At 44.9% G+C, this 17,540-nt stretch overlaps 2 protein-coding genes across 2 annotated transcripts in view; one reads left to right on the top strand and one right to left on the bottom strand.

Moving 5' to 3' along the window:
* PPP1R37 (protein phosphatase 1 regulatory subunit 37) overlaps nucleotides 1–4,948 on the top strand; it is a 42,039-nt gene extending 37,091 nt beyond the window's left edge. Inside the window, exon 13 of the mRNA XM_081335070.1 lies at nucleotides 153–4,948. The gene's annotated coding sequence lies outside the window, so the exon portion shown is untranslated. The remainder of the gene's footprint in view (nucleotides 1–152) is intronic.
* Nucleotides 4,949–8,411: 3,463 nt separating this feature from the next.
* LOC308671851 (NTPase KAP family P-loop domain-containing protein 1-like) lies at nucleotides 8,412–16,331 on the bottom strand (the record flags this gene model as incomplete). The annotated part of the gene is given in 5 exon segments (XM_081334334.1): nucleotides 8,412–10,021; nucleotides 10,494–10,625; nucleotides 14,151–14,259; nucleotides 14,263–14,521; nucleotides 16,252–16,331. Coding segments are annotated over 5 exon segments (2,190 nt in total).
* Between the last annotated feature and the right edge of the window lie 1,209 nt (nucleotides 16,332–17,540).

A 17,540-nucleotide genomic window follows, 5' to 3' on the forward strand; every position in this document is an offset into this window, starting at 1 on the left:
AGCTCAAACAGGACCAAGGATCTTACAATACTGATGCTCCAATTTTTTTTCCTTCCTTCCTTCCTCCTCCTCTTCCTCCTCCTCCTCCTCCTCCTCCTCCTCCTCCTCCTCCTCCTCCTCCTCCTCCTCCTCCTCCTCCTCCTCTCTTTCAGTTGTGAGCAGTCGCTGAGCAGGCTTTGGGGAAACAGTAGCTTTACTCTCTGCCTCTACCCTGCGATCCCAAAGCGGACACTGGAATACCGGGGCAACCGAATGCCTTGTCCCTTCCCAAAGAGCTTTGTTTCCAGATGCAGCCGCCCCCCCCCCGCTTCTCTCTCCCCTGCCCCCCTACCCCCTTTTTTTGGCATTCTTGACGTCTTCCTCTGAGAAGAGACCTCCTGTCTCGCAGGACCGATCCAGGAAACCGGCCAAGGGAGACCTCGATCTGGAGAAAAGCTTTTGTACTCGGAGTCCCCGGATGAGTTCTGGACATGGGACGGCCTCCGTTTCTCCTTCTGGAACACTAGCCAAGGGCACTTGCAATTTCCCCCCTCCCCCCTCGCTTTCCTTTCTTGAAGAACCACCCCCCCACCCCCCACCCCCGCGCAAGCCAGGTTGAATTTGTGGTCTCCGGATGTCCTGGACTGCCGACAAATGTTTTTAAACTTTTAAACCAACCAAGGAAGGGGGAAAAAAGCAAAAAAAGACCAAAACAAGTCCTGCATTTTGGCTTCTCCTGCAGATGTGCAGATGGCGAGAGTTGTGACAGTGCTGAGTCAAGGTGGCGAATTTGTCATGTTGTCGTGCCCCCCCATGCCGGAAAGAAAGGACACCCACTTTTTCTCACCTAAGCAGGACGATGCGGGCTGTTTTTATTTCGCGGCCCAGACTACTATTTATTTTTATTCCTCTACTCTCTCTTTATCCACACCCACGGGCGTCCGTATCTTCTTTCCTTCCTTTGTCGCGTCTCCATGTTTGTTCGCTGTCTTTATTTATCGTGGCACGGGGAGTCTCTTGCTTCGAGGCGGCATCCCGGTCAGAGGGACCCAGCGGCCTCCTGGCTCTTTCGGTTCGTGAAAAGAAGAGAAGAGAAGAGTTCCCTTCTTGGTTCCATGCGGAGCGTTTGCCACCAGTCCAGGACACGTCGTTCATTTGGGGGGACGGGGATGATTCCTCTCCGTTCGTTGCCCGCAAACGTGAAAGCGCTCCCTGCCACCCGAGCCGACTTCTTCAATTTATTGTAAAAAGAATCCATGGCCTTCTTTTCCATCCGTCTGAACGCTGAACGCGGCTTAGGAAACTTCCGCGGATTGTCGAAAAAGAGTTGCAGAGAGGCACGTATGGCAAAAGGAACACGTGGCGGGAGGGGGGGGGTTTCATCCTGCCTGACGAACCTGACATGAGAGCCTTTTCATGAATGCTGCTGGGTTCAGGGTAGTTTTACAACCCTCCCCAATTCCCACCCACCCCCCAAAAAATGTACCCCCGTCTCTTGATGTCGCAGGCCTCTTTCCACATTTTTCTTATGGGTGCAGGAGGGGATTGAAAAGTTAGCTGCACCTCACCTGGGCCTTACAGAGTCCCAGAATTGCTCCTGCATTTCTCTCCCAGAGCAACGGGGGAGTCCCCACCCCCAGCCCAGCCAGGTTTTTCTTAACATTTGGCCAGAAAAGGTGGTGGTGGTGGTGGTGGTGGGGAGGAACGCTAGAGACTAGGGGGAAACCAGATGAAGTGGGATTCTTCCCCTCCCACCTGTGCTGGGAATCAGAACTTGGCTTGGATGTCCTGGTTTGGGGTGCTCCGACATCTCGGCTGGAAAGGAGGTGAAGACGTGGGTGGCTGCAGACCAGGGGTATCCAGCCTTGGCGAGCTGTGGACTTCAATTCCGAGCATGGCTGGCTGGGGAATTCTGGGAGTCGAAGTGCACGGGTCTTGAAAGTGGCCACGTGTGGACACCTCCGCTGCAGACAGTGTTGTGGGGGAGGTTGGACAATTTCTCAGGGAAGGCCTTTTCGAAGAACCCCCTCCCCCCCAATATCACACACACACACACACACACACAAACACACTCTCCCCAGCAAAGCCAGCACACCAAGGCTGGTGCACGCTCACACGTGCGCTCTCTTCTCTTCAACGGTCCCTTGCTTGGAAGCTAGGAAGAGAAGGGGTCTCCAAGAGGTGAAGCTGCAGGCCTTCAGGTGGATGTGGTGTCAGGGGTCGTCCCCCCCCCCCGAACGGAGCTCTCCATCCGTGCACGCAGCCACAGAGACTGACGTGCTGACCCAGGGTGAGCAGGCATCTTGACAATGGTGGATGTGGGTTGGCAGGAGGGGACCCGGCGGGCCAAAGTCCGGGTGGTTGGATAACCCAACCGCAGGAAGCAGAGACGTTCTTTGGAAACGGTGTTAAAAATCTCCCCTTAAATTTTGGGAGGTTTAAATGTCCTTCCAAAAAAAAAAATCTGTGGAAAACTTCCCCAAACTGACTCTTAAATAAGTCTCCATCCAAACAGCTGAACGTGAAAGAAAAAGATTAGGAAGCCAATTTTTCATCATCGCCGCCCCCCCCCCCCGCCCTAAAAAAAAATAACCAAGGGATGACTTGGCCCTTAACAGCCATCGAAGCAAAACTGGCAATTTAAAAAATAATCATAATTACGGTACTCATTTGATGAAGCAGAAAAGGAATGTTTTCCTCTATTTACTCTCCTCAAAATACCTGGGTTTCTTCCCCCCCCCCCCCCGTTTTTTTGGATTTGTTTCCTTTTTTTTCTTTTGTACAAAACTGACCGGAGGACGTGTCCTTCCTGCAGAAGAGAGGGAGGGCTAACTACTACAGAATCGGTGCAGGACTTTTAAACAAAAAAAAAACCCCTTTGACTTCCTTTTTTTTTTAAAAAAAAAATCCGTGTTTGTTTGTTTTCTTAAGTGCAATGAAATCTTGATCAGGGAGCATGAAAAAAATGGCACTTTTTGCTGCGTAGAATTTCGGGGGCTGGGCCGGAGAGGCAATTTTCCCCGTCTGCCCGTCTTCCTCTTGGCCACGACATCCCCTCACCCTCTCATACACACACGCACGCACACACGTACGCACGCACAATCATACCAACTTCCCTGTAAAGGGAGGGTTAATGTAGCCCCCTCTCCCCTCCCCCCCAAAAAATAAAATAAATGAAAATCCCTATTAATAAAGTTCTGGCTGCATTAACCCTCCATTTACTCATCCCCTTCCGTGGCATCAGTTTGATTTTCGTGGGGTTTTCCCCCCCCCCTCTCCTTTGGGCTATTTTTTTTTTTGTCATTCCCGTCTGGGGTGTGTGGGTGCGTGTGTGTCGTTTTATTTTTATGGAAGCTGTCTTCTATTAAATGAAAAGCTGCATTCATCACGTGCCTCCTTTCCCTCTCTTTCAAGCGAGCGTAGGGAGGAGTTGTTCCGATGGCACGGCCGCCGGTTTTCTGCCTCATTTGGCCCAAGTAGACCAGGTAGTTTGACATTATTATTTTTAAGGAGGGGGAGGGAGGCTAGTATTGGTTAGCCTGGTCCTTCTGCTTGTTTTTTTTTTTAAAATTGTGGGCTGGGATTTTTGTCCACCATCTAGAGCAGAGGAGGGCAACAATGAGCCCTTCATGACTTGTGGACTTCAACTCCCAGAATTCCCAGCATGGCCGGCTCAGGAATTCTGGGAGTTGAAGTCCAGAAGCCATGAAGCAATGGCCAGCTCAGGAATTCTGGGAGTTGCAAGTCCACAAATTGTAAAAGGGCCATCGTTCCCCACCCCTGATCTAGAGTTAAATAAAAATGCAAATCCTCGTGCCCCAAATCTTTGCGGCAGCCCTCTTGGCGATGGGGAAGGAGGCAAAGGAGAAAAGAGAAAGGAAGGGCGCTTGCCTGGGGTTCACTTAAAACAGTCCTCGTCTTACAACTACAGTTGGCACCACAGAAATCCACTTGTAAGTTGAGGCCCCTGCGTGGGTGGGTGGGTGATTCCCCCCCCTTTTTTCCCTTTACATTTTCCGCAGTTGTTAAATGAATGGCACAGTCATTAAGCAAATTCATTCTCCTGAATGAGTGTTTTGTGCAATCTGCAAAAAAAAAAACACCACCATTGCAAATTGTGGCCACATGATTGCAGGATGCTGTAAATGGTGATAAAGGCAAGTCGGTTGGCAAGTCCCCGAAATTTAATGACGACAATGTGGAGGGGCTGACATTTTACAGTTGCCAGGAGTACATTACCACCCATAAAGCACCTGTTCAGAGGCCATCCTCGTAATTTTGAACAGTTGTAAGAAGGCCAGTCATTAAGGACTACCTGTATATAACACTGTGAGTAGTCCTTGACTTACAACAATTCATTTAGTGACTGTTCAAAGTTATGACGGCATTAAAAAAAGGGACTCGACCATGTTTCACACTTGGGACTGTTGCAGCAGCATCCCCACGGTCAAGTGATTTACATTTGGATGCTTGACAACTAAATCCATACTTACGACTGTTGCTGTGTCCCGGGGTCACGTGATCCCCTTTTGCGACCTCCTGACAAAGTTAATCAGGAAGCCAGATTCACTTAACAACCGGGTGACTAATTTAGCAACTGCAGTGATTCACCTAACAACTGTGGCAAGAAAAGACATAAAATGGGGCAGAACTGACTTAACAAATTTCTCACTTCGCGGCATAAATTCTGGGCTCCGTTGTGGTCGTAAGTCGAGGACTACTTGTACAAATTTTTGTCTTGGTTTGTGGTTCTTAATGGGGCTGGTTTGCAGAGACCGAAACGTCTCCATGCTGATGTCTCCACACACGTTCCAGAATGTACTGGAATATCTTGGCTCTTCGGCCCTTGAGAAGAGGTGACAAATAGCTAAGATAAAATAAGATAATTCTTTTCTTTCTGAGGATTTAGAGAAGGAAAAAAAATCCTCTTTGGTCTTGTACTTTTTATAATTAAAAAAAGACACTATAATTTTGTGTTCGTGCACTTAATGGATTTATTGCTCTCATGCCTGGTTGAAATAAACTTTCCTGAGGAAAACTTTGCATTTCCAATTTTGCACTTGATTATTGCCCAAGGTTTGCGTTTTAAAAATTTGAACTTCCCAGGCCACATCTTTGCATCCCGACGACAACTTTAGAATGCAAAGAGAGGTACAGACTTTTCCTCGGTTAGCAGTACAGGGTTGAATGAAAACCAAGTTTGTAGACATCAGAGAAAAGGTCAAAGAAATGCAAGTTTTTCATTATGAGCTTAGCTTTCTTCCCTGTCGGAAGAGTGGAAAACAACTTTTAAGAAGAAAAATAAGAGAATTTTGGATTCAGACATTTGCTGTGAGCTGGAAGCAACTTGACTGAGAATGGCTGAGTTTCCTCAACTTCCTGCTTGAGTGTTCACCGAATCGTGGTTTGAAGAATTCATTCAAATGACAGCATTCACAGAACATGCAAAGCCACAGCTGGCCAACCCCATTACGCCAAGATGCAGGGGTAGGCAACCTTGGCTCTTTTATGACTCGTGGACTTCAACTCCCAGAATTCCTGAGCCAGTATGGCTCGGCTTGGAAACCTCTCCCTTTCTCCTCAGCATGGCTGGCTCAGGAATTATGGGAGTTGAAGTCCACGAGTCATAGAGCGGCTTAGGCCTAGGCCAGGGGTAGGCAACCTTGGCTCTTTTATGACTTGTGGACTTCAACTCCCAGAATTCCTGAGCCAGTATGGCTCGGCTTGGAAACCTCTCCCTTTCCCCTCAGCGTGGCTGGCTCAGGAATTCTGGGAGTTGAAGTCCACGAGTCACAAAAGAGCCAAGGTCTACCCCTGGCTAGAGCACTGTTTCTCAACCTGGGCAGCTTGAAGATGTGTGGATTTCGACTCCCAGAATTCCCCAGCTGGCATAGTTGGGAGTTGCAAGTCCTCATCTTGAAGTGTCCATGGTTGAGGAACAGTGCTCTAGTGTTGAAGGCCAAAGGCTAGAAACCAGGAGACAATGAGTTCTAGTGCCACCTTAGATATGAAAGCTGGCTGGGTGACTTTGGGCCAATCACCAGGAGACGGTGAGTTCTAGTCCCGTCTTAGGCATAAAAGCCAGCTGGGTGACTTCAGACCAATCACACGACTTCGGTGAGGAGCCAGTTGGTCAATTCCTATCATAACCAATAGGTCAGGGGTGTCAAACTTGCGATGTCATGTGACGTATCGCGACTTTTCCCCCCATTGCTGGAGCCGGGGTGGGTGCAGCAGTTCGACACCTCTGCAATAGGTCAACAGTTAGTTAATTTGAAGGAAAGCGGAAAAAAAAAGGTCCTGCACTGTAGGAAGAGAAAAATAAGTGATTGTAACTAATATGCGTGAAAGCAAACATTCTGGATTCACACGTCACTAACTTTAAAATTGGGTTTCGTCCAGTACTGTTGGCATATTCTTTTGGAAAAGAAATTGCGAGGTATCTGGTTTCACCCCAAAAACTTAAAAATGTTTCTCCACGTCCTAAAAAGAAAGTTGCTTGCACCTCCTTCAGTGTTGCTTCCCTGAGAGGCTTCTGATACGCAAAGAGCTGGTTTGTGGAACAAGCGATTAACCTGATTCACACAGTGCAAAGCTGTGGTTTGTTCAGCCGTTGGTTCCCAGAGTGGTTGGTTCACCCGATAAAAAACTAATCCAATTACGTTCTCTCTCCATACAATGGCTGGAGCCAGCCTAGGTCAGGGGTAGGCAACCTCGGCTCTTTTATGACTCATGGACTTCAACTCCCAGAATTCCTGAGTCAGCATAGGAATTCTGGGAGTTGAAGTCCATGAGTCATAAAAGAGCCGAGGTTGCCTACCCCTGGCCTAGGTGAATGAAAAGGAGAAATGCTTTGGTGGGCCGCCAGGCGGCGCGATTGCCTTACGGTACAAGCAAGGATTCACTTGTATGCACAGATTACAATAACTGGCAGCTTTTAAAGGTAATCCACCATCTAAGTCGGCGTTCTTCATTCCTACTTCCCGGAGGTCAGTTTATTTAGGCTACTCTTCGAAGTAAACTTTTGGAATATGAGTGTGTAAGTATTACGAGGGCGTGGGCTCCATGGCATCAGCCCCCAAAACAGCGATGCCTCCTGGATTGGTTGAGCAATCTGCAACACACAAGTGGTCCTCAACTTAAGACCATAGCTGAGCCCCAAATTTCCATTGCTAAGCAACACCGTTGTTAAGGGGCTTTTGCCCCATTTTACAACCTTTCTGGCCTCAGTTGTTAAGCGAATCGCTGCAGTTGTAAAGTTTGACTTGGCTTTTTGGAAGGTCGCAGAAGGTGATGACTGATCCCTGGGATGCCTCAACTGTCATAAATATGAGTCAGTTGCCAAACATCTGGATTCTGATCTTAGGACCACGGGGCTGCTGCAATGGTCATAACTGAAAAATGGTCCTGTCACTCTTAGTGCCGTTGTAACTTCAAACAGTCACTAAATGAATGGTTGTAAATTGAGGAATAAATAGTATTTGTTTAAATTATATACACACACAGGATCACCTCCGGGTTTAAAAAATGAGAATTCTGCAAGAAAACACAAATTCAGCAGCCTATGTAAATTATTATTTATGACGTAGCTGATTGATAGCCTCGGTTCTCTCAATGCTCAAGACAAAGAAGGGGAATGTCTCCATTTTCCCCCCCACAACAACAGCCTTGTGAGGTAGGCAAAAGCACAACTTCTGATCAACTGTGAATTGGTATTGCTGTTCAGAAGGGTTTTTTTATTTTTGTAATATATTAATACACATTTTTGGCTCATAAAATATCAAAAATATAATCAAAATGCATTTTTTACCCTGGACATCCTGTCAGGTCATAAATACAATACCACCAAAATAAAGACCAGTTGGTGATTTTTTTTCTTTGAAAACTTTTCATTTCTCATCCAAGAAGCTTCTTCAGTTCCTAATGTAGAACTGAAGAAGCTTCTTGGGTGAGAAGCAAAACCTTTTCAAGGGATATAAATGGAATTAAAAAAAATAACAAGAAAGTCCAGTTGCCTTTTGGAGAAGCACCTGGATGATTTTGAATCTCATAGACCAGGGGTGTCAAACCGCCGTCCCGTGGGCCGGACGCATCATCCCAAAACCGTGCCCACCCCATTGCGCCAGCAACGGAAAAAAGCTCCGATACGTTGCACGACGTCACGTGACGTTGCAAGTTTCACATGTCTGTCATAGACATTTACAACCCATGGACTTCAACTCCCAGAATTCTTGATCCGAGTGGCTCAGGAATTCTGGGAGTTGAAGTCCATAGATGGTATAGGAGCCATAGTTGTCACCCCTGATCTGTACATAGTTGTCACCCCTGATCTGCTTTCTGTCTTTCTTGCTCCCATCTTCCCAGCGAATGAAATCCTGCTAAATTTCTTTCTCACCAGGATTTCCAGGAAGTGCACATAGAATCCATGATCTCTAATCCCTCGTCTCTGAACTTGCTCCACCTTTGCTGTAGTTCTTCTCCAGAATTGCCAGACCCTGCAGTTCTTTCATCATACATCTTATGGAATGGTCTAAGTTGACAGTATACTTCAATAATTTCTTCCCTTCTTCTACGGTGAAACGAAAATCACTGGACAAGAATCTCTCAAAAAGTTTTGGGTCACCATCCAAGGCCATGATGTTCCGCAGTTCCTTGCGCTTGGAGTAAAGCTCAGGACAAGTCTCCACGAAGACGTCCCACATCAACCTCTTCTCATAATCCTTGGGCGGTTGATACTTCAGTTTGTCTTCAATGCATTGGAGGATCCAACTCAAGCGACACGGCCATTGGTTGGCCAACACCACCCAACCGGCCACTTTTCGGGCACAGTGGTTGTCCTCCACCAGGAGCTGTTGAGTCATCAACCTAATCGTAATGGGGATGGTATTGACGATCCTCCTCATCTGGATAATGCTATCTGGGACATAATGGTAGAGACGATCCTGTTCATTTTTCAAGCATTCGAAAGCTGTATGGATGAAACCGTATGCCGATTTATCAATCTGATGTGGGTCCTTTTCAACTGCGGCTTCCTTCTCCATCTGTGCTTCATGATGTCCCATGTCCTTGTACATCAGATCTTTCCGAATCTGGAAGGTCTCCTGCAAACAATGCATCTTGGATTTGACGGCAATTTCCGGGATGGAGAATGGAAGAGTCACTGTGCGGTTGAGGTACAGGTAGCCGTTGTCTGCCATTTCCTTCATACTGCTAGCCTTTTCCAAGCAAGAAACGATGACGCAGGGGTCAACCACCAGGATGAAGATGAAGGGGGCATTCGTATCGGAAAGGAGCGTGTTGATGGCGTTCAACACCCCAAAGACCTGTTCTGGGTAGCATATATCTAAACATGTAATATTAAAGACAATCTTCAAGTGCCGACGCTCAAAGATCTCCATGTAGTAAATAAAGTTAGTGAGGACCTCCATCTCTCTCTTCACTGCACTCCTGAAACCCAAATGTTTGGTGAGCTTCTCATTGCTGGTCATGCTCTCGATCTTCTTCTTCTGGCTGATGATCAAGTTCTTGATGACAGGACTGATAACTATGATGAGCCCTGAGCCCAAAATGACAGCAATAATGCTACTCAGGTACTTGAAGAATGTGCCATCCCTTATCTCTGGCACAAGGACGGCGGTACTAGCCAGGCCTGCAACAATCACCAGGAGTGCTACTGCCATGCAGCACGTTTTCTTTTTAAGCCTCCACTCTTGGGTGGCTTGTAAGACTAATTCTGGATTGCTTCCTACCACGTGGTACAAACTCAGGGGAAGAGGACCAAAGTGGTTGCGGATATGGTCACACAGGATGGTGACCAACCCAGCCCACAACTGATTGCTACATGCATACTCCCAGGCGCTGAAATTTATGACGATAAACTCAATGGGGATTCTTTCGAAGTGCTTCTTGGTGATGAGCGGTTGGTAGAAGATGATGTGCCAGAGGAGAGTCAGGTAGTTTATTCCTTCGGGGACTCGGGATCTCTGATGAGTCCTGTCGAATTCTTCTTGTTCCCCTCGGATGGATTCTTTGAGCATCCATCCTGCAAAAGTCAGTTCAGAAGGGGTGAACAGAAGATCTGCCAAGTTCTCAAAGATCTTCTATCTATTAGAAGAGAATCTTTGTAGCTGAGGATTGAAATGTGGGCTTCATGGTGCTCTCTGAGCTTGGTGGTTTTCTTGCAAATGTTTCGCAACCCAATTAAGTAACATCATCAGATGATGTTAGCTGGGTTGTAAAACATCTGCAAGAAAAGCACCAAACTCAATGAGCACCAAGGACTCCATAGTCTTCCTCCACCTCCTCCCCCCCTCCTCTTTACCCCGTTCCTCCCCTCCATAAACCCCAATTCCTTCTAGCACTGATCATGTTACTTTCTGACGCCAATGATACCAGTTTTGTGATGGCGTGCTGACTCCTGTAAGGTCACCTCCTCTCTTCCCAGAGACCCATGGACCCTTCTACTGAGGTCTACTGAGATTCTTCCCTATTGATTCTCTCAGGGTGGGACTGACCTGCAATGTGGTCCAGTAGGGTGTGAATGCGTGCTTTGTGTGATGAATAGAAGCCCACAGTGACTGGGGTGGAGGTGTGGCACAATGTCTTCAATAAACAGGAGCAATAAATCTCATCCTCACTCAGGAGATCTGAAGAGTGGAAAAGAAAAAAGAAAAAAAAGGAATGGAGAATAACCAGAGGGTTCAGATCTTACTGTCACTTACTTACTATAGCCCTGAAAAAAGTGATTTTTGACCGGTTCCTACATTTATCACCGTCATAGCATCCTCATGATCATGTGATTATAATTTAGGCACTTGTCAACGGGCGTGTATTTATGAAGGTTGCAACATCCCAGAGTCATGTGATCACCATTCGTGGCCTTCCCAGCCGGCTTCTGACAAACACAAGTCAATGGGCGAAGCCAGCTTTGCTTAACGACCGCACGATTCACTTAATAACTGCAATGAATCGCTTAAAAACCACCACAGAAGCACTTGTAAAATCAAGCGCAACTCACTTAACTGCCATGCTTATCAATGGGAATGGTGGTCCCAATTGTCGTCGTATGTTGATTCTGCACCAAAATAAATCCCAATAGTCCTCAATTCACAACCCTAAGGAGCCTGCCAGTTAAGGTTGTAAGTGATGCTAGTTGTATAACTGATGTACAACTATCATCACTTATGACCTTAATTGCCAGGCTCCATTAGGGTTGTGAATTGAGGACTATTGGGTGGTCATTAAATGGAACCTATGAGTTCCCTGTTTTGTGCCAGCGTTTTCATTTCATCAGGTTCTGAACTAATGAACCAAATTTGTGATGACTTGAACTCTAAGAAGGATGCAATAACAAAGTGACTTTAAATTCACTGAAAATAAGTGTTTTATCTTTAAAAAAACAATAGGAGACTTAAAACACCAAATGTTAAGCCATGCCATTACCTTTGCTTTTAAAAAAATGTTCTCCCCAGATGTTTTTTTCCCCCTCACAAAAATTAAATTCCTGTGATTTAAAAGAAATTGAGTCCAAGAACGACTAGGAATAGTTGAGGAAATCGAATCGGTCATAATCTGGAGGTTAGATCATGGCTGACCACATTTTGGGCTTGTCTGGGCTGCATTGAGTGAAGAGGAATTGGGCCACATACAAAATATAGGTAATATATATAAATAATAGGAGGGACGCGGTGGCTCAGTGGGTTAGGACGCTGAGCTTGTCGATCAGAAGGTCGAATCCCGAGTGCCGCGTAGCAGAGTGAGCGCCTGTTATGCGTCCCAGCTTCTGCTAACCTAGCAGTTCAAAAGCACGTAAAAATGCAAGTAGAAAAATAGGGACCACTCCGGTGGGAAGGTAACAGCGTTCCGTGCGCCTTTGGCGTCCAGTCATGCCAGCCACATGACCGCGGAGACGTCCTCAGACAAGCGCTGGCTCTTCGGCTTTGAAACGGAGATGAGCACCGGCCCCTAGAGCCAGAAACGACTAGCACACATGTGCGGGGGAACCTTTACCTTTACCTTATATAAATAACAGACTTAATTTTTTAATATTTTTATTATCATGTGGGGCCACATTACTAGCTGTCCAGGGCTTCATGTGGCTGCGTGCTGCGGATTGGACCTGCCTGGTTTACATATTACAATAACCTAAAGTAATGAAAAAAATTGCAAAGCATTATTTAACAATTAGACACTAATGTGAGGTGATTATTTGGTCCCAATTTCATGCATTCTAAACGAACCATGCCAGGAAACAAAACATGGCAATTTAAGAGTCTCTAAAATGGCTGCTTGCAAAGCTGGTAAGAGCAGACCTAACGGAGAAAAGGAAAGAAAGCAGTTAAGATATTATGCTAATGAAGAAAACAACTTCTGTTAATCCTGTTTTGAAAATGTGCATTAATTACCCTCCACACACAGGAACCGTTGCAAATGTTAGAACTGTTACCTAATTTTCCCTTAAGATTAAAAGAATTCTTAAGAAAAATTTGCGTAACGGTTCTAAGTTTTGCAACAAACAAACACAAGTCTGTTTCAAAAGGTTGATGAAGAGGCTACTGGGCAGATAGTCCACACAACCATTCGTTTAGTGACTGTTCAAAGTTACAGCGCCACTAAAGTCCTCGTACTTACAACCGTTGCAGCATCACCAAGGTTACATGATCAACATTCAGGTGCTTGGCAACTGTATTTACGATGGTTGCAGTATCCTGAGGTGATGGGATGGTCATTTGCCACCTGGGCATGTGGGCATTCTTTTAGGATGGCTGCTTAAATTGAGGTTTAATGTACAGGTAGTCCTCAAGTTAGATTCACAACTGGGACCAGAATTTGTGTTGCTAAGCAACGCAGTTGTTAAATGAGTCCCATCTGCTTTTATGACCTTTTTGGCCTGTTTGTTACACCAATCGGTTGTTAAGTGAATCGCATGGTCGTTAAGTGAATCCAGATCCCCCCTCCTTCCCATTGACTTTGCCTATCAGAAGTCAGCTGGGATGGTTGCAAATGGTGATCATGTGATCCCAGAATATTGCATCCATCGGAAATATATGCTGGTTGCCAAGAGCCCAAATTTTGATGAGGTTACTGTACAAATGCTGTATGAGTGATAAGTGTAAGGGACCAATAACAATAACAATAACTGGAGAAGATAACAAAATACAAATACCTACAAATAGCAATAGAACGACTGTGGCAAAGACAAGCAAGGTAGTACCAATAGTAAAAGGCGCCTTGGGTGCAATCCCAAAACAACTGGAGCACCACTTGAACACCATCATCGACACTGACAAATTTGCCATCAGTCAATTGCAAAAGGCAGCCTTACTAGGAACGGCTTCCATCCTGCGACGATATCTGTAATACCATCAAAGATCCATATCTGCCTATCCCAGGTCCTTGGTAAGGACTCGATAGGTAGACAAAAATGCCAAATCCAGTCTGAACATCGGGCTGACTGTGCGATGAATAATAATAATAATAATAATAATAATAATAATAATAATAATAATAATAATAATAATAATAATAATAATAATAATAATAATAATAATAATAATGTAATATATAATGTTGGAAGGGACCAAGGGCTACTTCTAGTCCAACCCCCTGCTCAGGCAGGAAACCGTATAACATTTCAGACAAATGGTTGTCCAATCTCTTCTTTAGAAACCTCCACTGATGTAGTACCTATGACTTCTGGAGGCAAATCCTTCCACTAATTAATTGTTCTAATTTTCAGGAAATGTCTCCTTAATTCTAGGTTGCTTCTCTCCTTGATTGGTTTCCATCTGTTGCTTCTTGTCCTGCCTTCAGGTGCTTTGGAGAATAGCTTGACTCCCCACTTCTTTCTGGCAACCCGTGAGATATTGGAAGCCCCTAGTCCTTCTTTCCATTAAATTAGACATACCCAGTTCCAGCAACCGTTCTTCATCGTTTTTTGCCTCCAGTCCCCTAATCATCTTTGTTGCTCTTCTCTGCCCTCTTTCTAGAGTCTCAACATCTTCATAAATCACCTTTTAAAGTGCCATTGTAACTTCAAACGGTTGCTAAATGAATGGTTGTAAGTCAAGAACTACCTGTACTAAATGTGATTGTTGGAAGAAGTGGGATTAAATCCTTGCTACCTTCCATTTGCCCAAATCCAGCAGTTGTGAATTAGATGCTGAGCTTACCTTCACTGGGACGTCCACCGTGGCTAATGTGGGAATCCTTGTTTGAGGACAGGCTCTCCATTTCGTGGCGCTTCTCGGCAAGGGGGAACCGGGCTGCTTCCTCGTCAGATTAACTCATCAGCTCTGGAGTTGGTGGACCATCAACCGGACTTCCCAGGCAAGTTGGAGCCTGCCAGAAGGAGATAAAGGAGACAGGTGATTCGACCTGGTTACCCGGGACAGGTAAGCTTCTAATAAGAATGGATGAACAGAATATAGATATCAAGCCACATCTGGAATATACGCATTGCAGCAGGGTTTTGGTTAGGGTTTTGGTTTTTGGTTCTTGAAGCTCCAGATTCCACTGACCTTCATGGGTGGCCTCAAATTCTCTTGAAGTGGGAGAAAAAAGACAAACAAAATAAAAGCCGAAAGGTGTGGCAAACGAGAACCTCATTTGTTTCTGATAGGTTGCTATTTGGGATGAGAAAATATTTCAGCTACCGCATTGAGAAAGAGGATCAGATGCAGGGGTGTGGCCTGGACATCGAGTCCTGGTTGTGAGCTTAATTCTGACGAAGTTCTAACAAAAAACAAAAAATTTCCTTCCCCCACCCTTTTCTGTTCTTATGTGGCATTCTCTTCCACTGACAGAAAAAGTTTGCTTACACCAGGCGTCCTTGAGTTACAACCAAAATGGGGGTCAGAATTTCCGTTGTCAAACAAGAAGGTTGTTAACTGAGGTGGGCTCAGTGTTATGACCTTTTCACCACGGTTGTTAAGCGAACCACTATGGTCCTCCTTCCGTAAATCAAATGGTCATTGAGGAGTGACTTGGCTTGTCTGAGGCTGGCTGGGAAGTTTGCAAAGGGGGATCGCCTGACCCCGGGACACTGCAATGGTCATAACTAGGTGCTGGTTGACAAGCACCCAAATTTTGATTGCGAGATGGATGCTGCAACAGTTGTAAGAGTAAGGACTGGTGTCACTTTTTCAGGGTTGCTATAAGTTCAAATGGTCGCTAACTGGACAGTTATAAGCCAAGGACTCCCTGTAACACAATACTCTAACATGTAACTGTTATGTATTAAATTTATTGCAACACCTAAAGCTGTGTATAAGAATCACCACCAGGAGGCGTTGAACTCTAACTGTTTTGGCGGGAAGCATTTTGGCGGGAAACAGAGGTTCAAACCGATTGGTTGGTTGAGTACCTGGCCAGGTGCTGGCCAGGTATATATAAGAGTGCAGGTAGCCCCTATTCCCCAGTACAGTCCCTTCCACCTAATAAAGAGCTGCTATGCTGTACTCATTGTCTCGGCGTCCTTCCTGCTCTCCAGAACCCACTACACAACAGTAACTGAATTGCATTGATTGTTTTAATGCAGGGGTAGGCAACCTCGGCTCTTTTATGACTCATGGACTTCAACTCCCAGAATTCCTGAGTCAGCTGACTCAGGAATTCTGGGAGTTGAAGTCCATGAGTCATAAAAGAGCCGAGGTTGCCTACCCCTGTTTTAATGCAATCATTCATTCCCATCTAGGAAAGAGCTTTATCAGTTTCTAAGATAAGTATTTAAAATAAAGATTAAAGCTACGGTGGCCCAGAGATGACAACTAAAATTCAGTCATCTCTGAGATGTCATTATTACTAGAATAAAATCTGTACAAAAGAATGTATGTATTTATTTTCATCCCAATGACAATTTATGACTGCTAATGACAGATCTGAACTATGATGAAAGCTTGCTTGTTTGTTAAATAAGAACTATTATTTATTGAAACTCATATTAAGGTAAGAGGCGCCGTGCCAAAAACAGCTAATTATTCCTAGGTGGCTTAAATTCTTCCACAAATAACTTCTTTTTAAGATGAAGATGGTTATGAATGGGTTGGACGTCGGTGTTAAACATCCCTGTGATGCTTCATTTAACTCTCAGTCATATATTCACTGATGTTTATATCCATCTTTGTGAAAATATAATTATTCCTTCCCTGTATCTGTCTGTCCAGATAGTTATTTTTTAGTGTGTGAAAAGAAGACGACAGAAATAAAATATACACACAATCCACGTAATGATATACACAATTTCTACGGGGTTTTTGGCAGGCGCCTCATAACTGGGTGTCCAGTTCAGCTATCCAGGCGATGGCCTCGGCGTCACTTCGTGCAGATCTTCTAGGGTCCCAGAAAAGGCCCATCGTGGTGCAAACTCACACAACATGTTTCATAGTTTGCATAGCAGCACCGCAATCGCAACGAGGGGAATCTGTCCATCCCCACGGATGCAGGACAGAGGACCGTCTTCCAGAATTCACCCCTAATTCTGTTCAGTTTCGACCAGACAGAGCGAGGCCAGTCAAAACCAGGTGGTTTAGTAGAGGGATTGCTAATGGCCAGGCCAGAAGCAGGTACCTTAATCCAGATGTGAATACCTGACCAAAAATGATCAATCTAAGAATGTTTATGCAGAAGAAAAAGACACACTGCATTTCAGGGGGCTGAAAATAAGGCCGGTTTTGGAGGCTGTAAAACTGTGTGGTGTTTTTTTAAAAAAATATATATTTTATTAATTTTTCAGTTCTACCATCATAATTACTTAATAAGCAACGTGTTGTCTGGGTCCATTAGTAATTCAGCGGTACCTATTAACTTCTTCAATCTAGGCCCAATATTACACCATCCAATGCTTCCTCTCTTCTTCCAGTGGTACACATTTTCCCACACTAGGCAAATACAATTCTTATTGCTGTTAATACATATTGTGAATACACAAGAAATGTACATGTTGTAATTTTCCATTTCTGCTAAAGGAATAGGCGTATAGAGGAAGTTAGCTAAGGTGTTCTTAGGAAAGGAGATATGGTAAGCTGGAGGAATAGAGAGAAGATACATGTTGTTGTTGTTAGTTGCGAAGTCGTGTCTGACCCATCGCAACCCCATGGACAATGTTCCTCCAGGCCTTCCTGTCCTCTACCGTCTTCTGGAGTCCATTTAAGTTCACGCCTACTGCTTCAGAGAAGATACATACACTGAGTTAAAGCATACTTTCAGAATAGTGCACACTATTGTCGAATAGCGTATAGCTTATGAATAACATATTATCCATTTATATAAGGTTTATTCTTTATAAAAACTGCCTAGAGTTAGTATTTTGAAGTATAACTATGAACCAAAGTGCAGCCATGTTTAACCAAAGCATGAACTCTGTTACACACATAGCTTTTAGATGAAAAGTATAAGTATAGTATAGATACGTATAGATAAACAAAGGAAGACATAAATATTTTATAATTGCAATTATCCAGTTTGGGTAACAGTTCACCTTGTAGATAAGGCTATATGCTTAGTTAGCAGGATGTTACAAATCATGCCACAGAAAAGTGCTAGCGACTGATGATGTTACCTAA

The sequence above is a fragment of the Vipera berus genome, assembly GCF_964194415.1.
Source record: "Vipera berus genome assembly, chromosome: 9".
NCBI lineage: Eukaryota > Metazoa > Chordata > Lepidosauria > Squamata > Viperidae > Vipera > Vipera berus.